Source organism: Enhydra lutris, unplaced genomic scaffold (genome assembly GCF_002288905.1).
Source record: "Enhydra lutris kenyoni isolate GAN:26980312 unplaced genomic scaffold, ASM228890v2 scaffoldscaffold13, whole genome shotgun sequence".
NCBI lineage: Eukaryota > Metazoa > Chordata > Mammalia > Carnivora > Mustelidae > Enhydra > Enhydra lutris.
In genome coordinates, this window is record NW_019154097.1 from 26250321 (window position 1) to 26262616 (window position 12296).

At 40.7% G+C, this 12296-nt stretch overlaps 1 protein-coding gene across 1 annotated transcript in view; it reads right to left on the reverse strand.

Annotated features, from left to right (window-relative positions):
- The window catches only part of LOC111145669 (CDK5 regulatory subunit associated protein 2), a 168643-nt gene that overhangs the window by 137419 nt on the left and 18928 nt on the right, over window positions 1–12296 (reverse strand). Inside the window, exon 4 of the mRNA XM_022500755.1 lies at window positions 1922–2032. Within this exon, the coding sequence (XP_022356463.1) occupies window positions 1922–2032 (111 nt within the window). The remainder of the gene's footprint in view (window positions 1–1921; window positions 2033–12296) is intronic.

The window sequence follows — 12296 nt, forward strand, 5'->3', positions numbered from 1 at the left end:
GGGTTCCTTTTCTGCTCCAGGAAGGGCAGGGGGTTTCTGTGTGGGAACTAACACCAGACCAGATCTTCTAAACTGCTTTCTGACGAACTAACTAGCACCCAAGCCAGGGATCTAAAAGGATGGAGGGCTCATGTGTCCACTAGGCTATTTTTCTCAAGCCCAATCCCTCAAGTTATAAATTCATGCACGTGATAGGAAGTTTCCAAACCACAAATCAAGTCACACCGTACAAGCTGAAAATGGAATACCATTATAAAAAAGAATGAAGAAGCTCTCAAACCACGGTTAAGGAAAGATATCCAAGATAGTGTTAAGGAAAAATGCAAGGTGCAGAACAGGACATGCCTGCGTTTATGTAAAAAGGGGATTTATACAAACACACGCACACACATACACACACACACGCTTGTATATACATAAAATTCCTCTGCATAAATAATTAATAATATCAGTTAGATCTGGGGAACTAGGAGACAAGGGTGGATGAAAGTCTTTTTAGTGTATTCCTCTGATGCTTTTTGAATTTCGAACCATGTACTTATCCAAAACCTTGAAATAAAAGTGCAGTTAAATCAGGTCATCTATTCAAGCCATGTAAAAAGAAGAAAGGCTAAACAGCATAGGACAATAAGGTCAGCAAGCCTATGTGCAAAATCCACCTCTCATAGTAGCTATGTGACACCAAGCAAGTTACTGATCTTCCCTGAATGTCAGTGTCCTTTTCTGTAAGATGAGGATAATCTCCACTGCACAGGGCTGTCCTGACAATTAAAATAAGGTGATGAATGTATCAACGCCCGGGACAGTGCCTGACACAGAACAAGCAACTAACACAATTTGGCTCCTATATTGCCCAGAAGTATGTAACCGTACTTACATAGAAAATGTTTTAGGCTATTGGTCTTTCCTTCAAATTGTGATTGCATCTTCACTCCCTTCCAGAAAAGGAGACATTCTCACTGACTTTCCACCCCCACACTACAGAAAAAAGAAAGCCGTCTTAAGGGACAAGGGGGCTTTTCAATTCTTGGAAAAGCTCAGAAGCATAATACGATCCCTCTTCAAGAAAAGCTCATTTAAGTTCATCTGCTGAAACTCAGAGAGGTCCTTTTCTCCCTCCAAAAGTTTCCACTGGTCCGAACTTCAGAGGAGAAAAGATGGACCAATTCCCAGGCCGAGGGCTAATCTACTAGAGAAAGCCAAAAACTGGGCACTGAAATATTGCTCGTGCTCATGTCTTTTCACGAAAGCCAAGTTCTGTTTTCCACTCTCAGGCGGAGGCCCCCAGGTCAAGACTTTAGAAGGGAACAGACGTTTTTCTGACAGTTTACAAGCAAGCACACAAGGAATCCAGAAGAGTCACAGCACAGAAAACTGACAGTCCTAAGTCTGGGCTGCCAGGGGAAGCTCGGTAAGACAAGGATGACAATTGTCAAGCACTGACTGTGTGCTGGGGCTCTTCGTCTGTCATCTCATTCTAATCCACACCAACAACTCTGTGACAGAGGGATGATCACTTCCCCCTGAAAGCAAGCCCAGGGAGCTGAGGTGTCCTGCCTCTGGTCACACGGGTTAGTTGGTAACAGCAGTTACAGGCAATCTGCAATTCCAAAGACATTCCACCACTTCACTGCTTTTGCCTAAATTATAAATAATTAAGAAAAGGCAATGGAGATAAAGACAGCAGATCAGAATTCAGATTTTAAAACGAGAGAAAAGATTCCCTTAAAATTAATCTTGTATCTCTTTGCTTAATATTAAGGTCATCCAATTGTCTTTATGTTGCCCATAATCAATTCAAATTAAATGAAAGCAGCTCTGTCTATTCAGGCTCACTCTGAGAACAAATATTAATCAAATTTCTGCTGGGAAGGACTATGAGCAAAGACACCGGGGGTGGTGGTGAGAAGTGGGACCTCACAGTTTTATAGACGTGCTCGGTGGGGCCGTCAAATTCCTGTTGCATTCTTTCCTCCAGGAAATAGATGCGGAGCTTTAGATTAAAGTTTTCTTTCTTCAATTCAGTGATTTGCTGGAAAATAAGCACAGAAGGGTTATCGAAAGCAAGCTCTAAAGCATGGTACCTGCATTAACCCCTACAGGTCCTAAGGCCTAAGGCCTAAGGATTTAATATTGGGATTTAAATGTTAAATCCTACAGAAAACTTCCCTCTCCCCCAGCTGTACCAACCTAGGAGTAAGTCGTTCTCACGAGCCAAATTTAAGACAAGCTGAGCACTGGAATGATACTGACAGGAAAGAATTCATGTCTCCACATTGGTAATAAGTAAGGAAAGAAAGGAAAAGAAAATAGAAAGAAAGAGGCAAATCTCTTCTTTACAAAAGAAATCCAGTAAATAAATGTACAAGGATAAAAGGAAAAGAAGACCACCATTATATAACCACTACAGTAATAACTGATTCAGGCAAGAATCACCAGCACTAAAAGCATCAGATAAAAGATCACTGGAGAGCACGATATTCACCCAGCTTCAAGATACTGCCCCAAAATGACTTATTAATTACAAAAGGAAAAGCTACCATTACTATTTATTTATTTATTCTAAAATTTACTTATTTGAGAGAGACATAAAACATGAGCATGCATGGGGAGAGGGAGGAGGGGGAAGGAGAGAATCTCAAGCAGACTCCCCGCTGAGCACAGAGCCCAACACAGGGCTCGATCCCACAACCCTGTGATCATGACCTGAGCTGAAATCAAGAGCCGGATGCTTAACAGACTGAGCCACCTGGATGCCCTGGTACTGGTACAATTTAGAAATCCAGTAGACACCACCTCAATCAAGGGAATATATTAAATATCACCGGTAGTGGGACAAACTGACATGCCGTGCCTCCTGAAATAAATCACTGAAAGCAGCAACTTCATTTAAAATGTTCCTGCCCACAACTTTCAGCCTACACTCAATTAAGGAGTCCGCCAGACAAAGCCAAATATAAGGATATTAACAAATAACAAGCCTGAACTCTTCAAAAATCTTTTTTTTAAAGATTTTTATTTATCTCTTTGACAGAGAGAGATAGCAGGAGAGGGAACACAAGCACGGGAGTGGGAGAGGGAGAAACAAGTTTCCCGCTGAGCAGGGAGCCCAATGTGGGGCTCGATCCCAGGACCCCGGGATCATGACCTGAGCCAAAGCCAGATGCTTAACAACTAAGCCATCCAGGGGCCCCTTCAAAAATCTTAACAACAATCTTAAGGCAAAAATGGTTGGGGAATTCTTTTTAATAAATAGAAGTAATGGAGGCATGATTACGAAGTGCAATGAAAACATACAATAAATCGTGAATTTTTAAAAAAAAGAAAGAAAAAGAAAAAAGCTCCATGAGGCCAAGTGGGGGGATCTGAGCAACAACTTTGTATTAGGTAATAGTATCATGATTTTGCAGGAGAATGTCCTAAGTAAGAAATACATGTTCTGTACTTAAGGATGCTGTCATGATGTCTGCACTTAACTCTAACAAGTAAGAAGGAAGAGAAAAAGAGAAGAAAGCAAATGAAGCAGAATATTAATTTATGAACCTAGACATAGTATATACGGTTGGTTGTTGGGCGATTTTGCAACTTTTCCATAGGTACACTTTGCTTGTTCATGGATACGCCCACAGATATCATGGGTCGTAAAACATAGCTTACAAATTTAAATAACTGAAATCAAACCATGTTCTCTGACCATAATAAACTTGAGCTAGAAATCAATAACAAAGAAAATGGAAAATCCCCAAATACTTAGAAATTAAATAACACATTTCTAAACAATCCATGGGTGAGAGAGGAAGTCTCACAGGAAATCAGAAAATATTTTGAATTAAATCAAAATGCAAATATATCAAAATTTGTAGAATGCAGTTAAAGTGGTGATTGGGGAAAATTTATATGATTAAATGTGTTACAAAATAAGAAAGGTTTCAAATCAACAATCTAAGCTTCTACCTTAAGAAACTATAATAAGAGCAAAAGAGCCCCAAGCAAGCAAAATGACAGATATACTAAACATAAGAGCAGAAAATAATAAAATGGAAAGCAGAAAGATAACAGAAAAAAGCCTTCTTGAAAAGATGGTTCTTTCAAATGATCAATGAAATTGACAGACCTCTGGCAAGACTGGCGAAGAAAAAAAGAGAAGACATAAGTTACCAATATCGAAGAACAAAAGAGAGGTTATCACTACAGTTCCCACAGCAGAGGGATAGTAAGAGAAAAATGCATACAACTCTATGCACATAAACTGGACAACTCGGATGAAATAACACAACTCTGTGAAAAGCACAAATTATCAAAATTCACCAAAGAAGCAACAGATAGCCAGAATAGTCTTGTATCTATTTTAAAAATTGAATTTGTAATTAAAACCCTTCCAGGAAAGATAATTCTGAAACAAGATGATTTCAGTAGCAATTTCTATCAAATATTTAAAGAAGAAATCATACCATTTCTACACAATTTCTTCCAGAAAACGGAAGGTAAGGGAACTTCCCCACTTCGTTTTATGAGGGCAACATTACCCCAAAACCAATACCAGACAAAAACATTACTATAGTCTATAGAAAACTATAGACTAATCACTCATGAATATAGATGGAAAATCCTCAACTAAATTTTAGCAAATTGAAAAAGCAGATTAATACATCATGAGTGGGATTTATCCCAGGAATATACGGCTAATTCAACATTCAAAAGGCAATCCATGTAATCCACCAGACTAAAAAACTAAGAAGAAAAAATATATAATCATATCAACAGATGCAGAAAAAGCATCTGACAAAATCCAACAAGCCACTCAAGATAAATACTCGGCAAACTAGGAATTAAAGGAAACTTCTTTAATCTGCTAAAGAGCATCTACAAAAAAAACCCATACATTTACAAACAACATATTTAATTAAAGATGAAAAGCAATGCTACTTCCCTAACACTGGGAACAAGGAAAGGATATCCACTCTCACAATTCCTATTCAGCATTGCATTTGAAGTCCTAGACAGTGTAATAAGGCGAGGGAAAAGGAATAAAAGGCATCCAGTTTGGAAAGGAAGAAATAAACCGCATCCTTATCCGACGGCAATATGATTATCTACGTAGAAAATCGCAAGGAAGCTACAAAAAAGATCCCAGAATTCCTGAGTTTAGCAAAGTCAATATGCAAATACCAAGCACATTTCAATAAACTAGAAACAAAAAACTGGAAACTGAACTTTTTTAAATACCATTTTAGAATACCTCCAAAAAAATGTAAATTTATAAATATATATCTGATAAAACATTACGTATGCTTAAAACCACAAAATGCTGAAGAAATCAAGAACCTAAATAAGTGAAGAGATTTACCAAATTCATGGATTGGAAGACAATATAATAAAGATGTCAATTCTCTCCAAACTGATCTATAGATTTAACATAATCCCAATCAAAATGCCCACAGGATTTCTGGTAGGTAGAAACAAACTGATTATAAAATTTATATGGAACAGTAAAAGAGCTAGATGGGTGAAAACAACTTTCAAAAAGAATCCAATCAAGCAGACTACATAAATAGACCCATACAATTACAGCTAATTGATTTTTGACAAAGCTGCTATTAACCTTAAAAATGAAACTGCCAGTTCTTCCACCAGCAAAAGATGGGTTTATTCAGGAATAGCAGAGAATTGCAATCCAGGACAAGCAAGCTGTGGCAAAACCAGAGGCCAGTCCAGAGAACAGAGTCAAGAAATGCTGTTTTACACAGGAAAGGGATAAGTCGGGAAGGGCTGAAAAGTCCACTGGGGTAAACTGGGAGCTGTAAGTGTGGTGGCTTCTCCGTGGGTGACAGTGTCTCATTGGCTGGGCTGTTGCGGGGTATAAGAAACCTTCCTTCCTCCTGCTGGGATAGTAAGTACCTAGGAGCAAGGAGCTTCTCCTCCTGCCGGCTCAGAGACTGACAAGTGACAGGGCGGAAAGCCCCCTCTGCTGGCCTCTAACTCCATTCTAAACAAGGTTTTCCTTTGACTATTTTTCACAGTGCAAATACAATTCAATGGAGAAAGGCTAGTCTTTTCATTTTCAGCAAATGCCATGGGAACAACCAGACATCAATCTACAAAATAATAAATCTGATCTGATGATTAGACATCTATTGGCCAAAAAAAAAAATGAGCCTCAACCTATCATACCTTAAATAAGAGTTAACTCAAATTAGATCATAGATCTAAATGTAAAATATAAAATTATCTAACTTTTGGAAGGATAGATGGGAGAAATCCTTGGGACCCAGAGCTAGGCAGAGATCTTATCTAACACCCCAGAGCCATGATCCACTTTAAAATTTTTGATCAATAAATTGAGCTTTGTCAGAATCTAACATTTGCTTTGAAAAACAGTGTTAAGAAAAATGATTAGACAAGCTACCTACTGGGAGAAAATATATGCAAATCACAAATCCAACATAGGAACTGTACCTAGAATACGTTAATAACTCCCAAAATGTAATTATAAGAAAACCATGTAATTAAAAAGAAAAAAAATAGGGCAAAATTTTTCAAAGGAACTTCACAGAAGAAGACATACAGATGACAAATAATCACAAGAAAAGATTTTCAACATCTTCAGTCATTAGGAAAACAGAAATTAAAACTATAGTGAGTTTTAGTACCTGTTAAAAATGGCTAAAAAATTTTTTTTTAATTGAGAACACCAAATGCTGCTGAAGATATGGAGCAAATGGGATCCTCAAACTCTGCCGATGGGAACACAAAAATGGCACAACCACTCTGCATAAGAGTTCGGCAGTCCCTTACACCTCCTCCCCACCAAAAAAAAAAACAAAACAAAACAATCTACACTTAGCACATGACTCAGCAATTCCAGTCCTAGGTACTTACCCTAGAGGAATGAAAACCTACATTCACCCAAAAACCTGTACACAAATGTTTACGACAGCTTTAATAAGAGCCACCAAAACCTGGAAAGAACCCAATGTTCTTCAAAGGGTGAATATATAAAGTGTGTATCTGTATGATGGACTAATACTCAGTAACTATGATACAAACAACAACATGAATGAATTTCAAAGACCTTACGGTAAGGGAATGAAGTCAGCCTCAAAAGATTATGTTACTGTATGATGCCATTTATAAGACATCTGGAAAAAGCAAAATTATAGGGACTGAGACCAGAGCATTAGTTGCCAGAGGTTTGGGGTAAAGAGAGGGCTTGACCATAAAGAGACAACGCAAGGGAATATTTTGGCATTATGGAATGTTCTGTATTCTAATTGTGGTGATGGTTATATTAGCCTAGAACTGTACAGACATATACCCAAAAAAACACATATTTATATGTTTTATACATATATATGTATATTTGGATTATGACAGCTTACAAAGGAGTACACACTTGTCACAACTCATCCAACACTTAAAACTGGTGAATTTTGCTCGTTTTAATTATATTTCAATAAAGTTGATTTTAAAAGAACTAAAATGAAATACAGTAAAATAGTAGTAGCTGTACTCGAATGTTAATACATCTCCGGAGGGTGGGGGAGGAGTCCAGCATTTTAAAAAAACAATTGGTAAGAGCATATAATACTTTTCAATAAATATATTTTTTGGACAGGGCACCTGGGTGGCTCAGTGGGTTAAGCCACTGCCTTTGGCTCGGGTCGTGATCCCAGGATCCTGGGATCGAGTCCCGCATCAGGCTCTCTGCTTCGGCGGGGAGCCTGCTTCCCACTCTCTCTCTCTACCCGCCTCTCTGCTTACTTGTGCTCTCTGTCTGTCAAATAAATAAAATCTTAGAAATATATATATATATATATATATATATATATATATATATATATATATTTCGGACTGGATAAAAGACAACGTTAAGCAGACTCTGCATCAAACTGTCTGTCCTTGGCCCTCTGGTTAACACTTACGTTTTCTGTTTTGTCACTCACGAGAACAGCATAAGAAACAATGGTAAGTTCATTAAAGCCTCCCTTTAAATGTTTTAAGGAAACAGCACATGAAACATTCAAACAAAAAAGTCTACCCCACCAGATGCTTCCTATAAAGAGAAGCCTTATTCTATTACACAGCTAGCAATAAAATATTTATGGAGGTTGCTTAGAACACCTGTATTGTACACATTGCTACAATTCTTAACAACACTTGAAAGAATATTTGTCCTATTTATAGGCAAAGGAGTTTTAAACAAAACAAGAGAAAGGTAAATCAGCCTTGACAAGGTTAATACAAAGCCCAGATAGGCCCAAGTGAACACAATCAACTAGAGGCACCATCTTTCCCACAACAACGCCAGCCCTGTTCTCCACTTAATACCACTTCCCCCCGTGAGATTTTCCCTGACTAGCCCCATTACGCGGGACTGGGGACTCTTCTACATGTTTCCACATTCCCTCTGCTTTCTTTACAATAGCAGTCATCACACTGCATTGCCCCAGCTGGTAACCTGCTTTTCTAACCACGCTATCTCCAGGAGATTGGGAGCCACACTCACCTTGTACGCTCTAGTCGGAAACTTAAGAGACAGTTACTAAATACCCAATGGCTGCATGGCTGGCTGGCTGGACACATTTAGGAATTTCTTGGGGCATCTGGGTGGCTCAGTCAGTTGAGCGTCGGACTCGGTTTCAGCTCCAATCATGATCTCAGCGTGGTGGGCTGGAGCCCCGTGTTGGGCTTCACGCTCACTGGGGAGTCTGCTTGAGATTCTCGCTCCTTCTCCCCCTGCCCATCCCTTAGAATTAAACTCCCTCCCATGGGTACCGAGACTTGTATGATCTGACCACCCCGCCTCCTCTCCAGCCTCATTATCATCCTGTCCCTCACACACTATGTTCTCACTTCACTGGCCTTCTTTCTGGTCCTCAAATGCACCAAACCCGTCTGCCGCCTGGTTCTCCGGGCAGTACTTGGTGGCCGCTTCGGTCCTGTACTCTCTTATCTCAGTTCAGAGGCCCATCCTAACCATCCCATCAAAAGTGGCCTCCATCTCTACAACCTCCACCTCGTCACTCTTGAACACAGAACTCTTAATTTTCTTGCTAGAACTCTTTACAATCTGTACTCATTTATTTACACATCTATTATTCATTATCACTCTGAGTATAGGACTATATTCCACTTCTGGAGGACAGGGACATCGGCTATCTGCTCACGGCTGTTTCCCTTGAGGTGTTAGCACGGTATCTGGAACACAGTGGCTATTGCATCAAAATTTATTAAAGGAGTGAATAAACAGATGAGTGAATACAATCCAGACCACCCTGTTAGGTGTATGACCGCAGTCAAGTTCATTTTTCTGTGTGCCTCCATTCCTTTTTATAGATTACAGGAATACCTATCTCAGAGACTGATTATAGGATTAAAAGAAATTAATTAGAATTTTTGGTATTGTATCTAGCATGACATAAGGACTTAAAATATATTAATAATCTTCTCATTTGTATTTTTCCCTTTAAGAGAATCAAATTCAATAAGAAGTCGGAAAAAAAAAAAAAAAAAAAAAACCCTTGAGCTGGAAAAACTGAAAACAGCTTACCATATAGTAGGAACAAACACCCCCAAAATAAAACCCACCAAATATGACTTAGAAACTTAATAATGAAACATAAGCTAATACATGAGCTGTACTTTGCCACATCCCGGCCCTTGGAACCCCAGGACTGTGGAACTGCAGTCATCTGAAATGGGAAACCTCCCAACATGATGATGGGTGGTGCTTTCCAAAGCTGGAAAGAGGCCCCAGCTCAGCAGCAGGACAGACTCTGAAGGAGCTGCTGTCACTCTGGCTTCCTCCCACTCCCCGTCAAAAGCTTGCCTGGCCTAGAGCTCCATCAGGAAGGGAAGAAAAACAAAAGCCAACAACATAAAAAAGAACCAGGGCAACTCCACCCAGGCCCACCTCTACTGAAATCTGAGCAAGGCACCGAACTCTGGTGATCAATTTCAGTGGCCTGCAAGAGTCTGGGCGCTCAGAGCTGAAGCTCACCCCACCAGGTCATCTTTGGATTCAAGGCAGCAAGGGCAAAGAGCAAGGCCCTTCAAAGACAAAAGGGCTCTTTTCTCGGGTCACTGGAAAAAGACTGACCTCCCAGTGCTACCACATGTGAGCCATGTGACCTTGGGAAAATTATTTAACATCTTTGAGCCACTGCTGGCTCATCCATAAATAAGGATAAAAATCAGTTACCTCATGGGAGTGTTGTGACAATGATATGAGTTACCTGGCAGGCAGAAAACAGAGGACAGCTTTCAAAGGAACCCATGTCTCACTCAAGCCCTCGATAAACAGATCTTTGGGCCATCATCAGTTTTTCTATGCTCTTTGAAAGTCCAAAAACTGTTAGACCACTCACCTAGACATCACAAAAACCATGACCTCTTGCTGCCCAAAGTTCACCTCTGCTCAAAAATACAACATGTGAGATCATTCTACCAGCAGCAGCTAAGCGAGGTTAGTAAAATGAAGAAGACACTTTGGAATAGGTTTCTGATTCCAATTCTCTCCCTCGTGTCCTCAAATCACGAAAACCGTTACTAGGCAAACATCTGTTTATTCAGAAACAATACTGTAGCCATAACAGAATTTAAAAACTGAACCCCAAACAACACTTGGAATATAACTACATTACAAAACCAATCTTTTTATGTTCTTTTCAGCCTGCTGGTCTGTCGTACGTATTTTTTATGTTGTTTCAGAATTATTCGTCATTATCAGGTGAGATAACCGCCCTAGGTTCCACTGCACCGGCTCACAGCCAACTACTCAGCCATTCCTCTACTGAGAGATTATGGTTTCAGTGGGTCTCCTGGAAAGCGGACAGGCTTTACTATCAAAAAGACCAGTTTTAAATTTGCCTCTTTTAGTTTCTCAACACACCACGTTCACAGGCAAGTCACGTGAGCTCTCCAACCTCATCTGTGAAACACCTTCCTCAGGAACTTGTTGCAAGACAAAGAGATAAAAAATGTAAAATACAATTCCCTTGTTTCTAATTCTTCACAATGGTACACAATGTGGCAACAAACAGCTTCACACATAGAGCTTTTTCCTTCCACTGGGTTGTTTCCTAGGACAAATTTCCCCAAAACAGATTACTGGGCTCAAGAGTAATACTATTTTTATGACTATCAAAATCTCTTTCCAAATGGCCTTCAAAAAGATTGTAAAAATTTACACTGCCCAGCCCGCCATCTGGCTGGGTTCTGGAGGGCACGGGCAGGACGTGCAGAGGTGTGAGAACATATAGCATTCAATCTGGTAAGCAGGAGGCCAAGGACGAGCCGTAAGCAAGGGTGAACCCTACACTTAACACTGACCAGAAAGCCCACCAGCCACAAGTCAAACTTGAGTCCCACAGCCCTTGGTGCTGGCAAGTCCCATCTGGAACACAGCCAGCACCAAGGACAGCGGCCACAACACCCACTTGGCCAGCTACAGACCATCCTGAACCACGTCCACTGACCCGCCTCCCACACAGTTCTTGGTCTCCTACCTTGCTCGAATCACACCCCTTGTTCTCCCTTCTTAGCCTCACCTGCCTGCATTACTGATTGCTCTACTATAACCCAGCGTGGCCCACCCGAATCACAAACTCCAGCCTGCTCCAACTACCAGTCTCAGCCACTGTCTCAACAACAGCCGCCGCCCCCACAGGCTGAAGACCTGCGGCCCCAGGAGCTGTCCTGGCATCCGTTAACTTCATCTCCATCACAACCGCACGTGACAGAAATTATTTACCCATGTCACAGACAAGGCAACCAAAATTTACAGATCTGGTTTCTTATATAAGGTCATACATTCATTTAGTTAACAAACATTTATCGAGCGCCCACCAACCTGTTAGGTTTGCTGAGAACCAGGGAGAGAGTAGAGAAGACACACGTTAAGCAAGTACATAAATAAAACACATAATTACAAACAATTGTAAGATCCAGAGTGGAAAAGGCCGGGTGCTGAGTGCCTGCTATCAGAGAGAATAATGGGAGTCTCTAGCGATTTGGGGAAGGAGTTAGGGACAGCCTGTCTAATGAGGTCACATTAAAACTGAGACATGAAGGGCAGGGGCCTGCCACTCAAGGAGAGGGAGAAAGGGGATTCCAGGCAGAAGGAGGAGCACGTGAGAAGGCCCTACCCACATGGGTTAGTGAGAGCAGCCCGTGCGGCCGAGCACAGGGCATAAGGGAGACAGGCAGGTGCTGACCTTAGCAGCACAGGACGAGCCCATCACACAGGGCAGGGTCTTGTGGACCATGGCAAGAAGTTAAGGATTTCATTCCAAGAT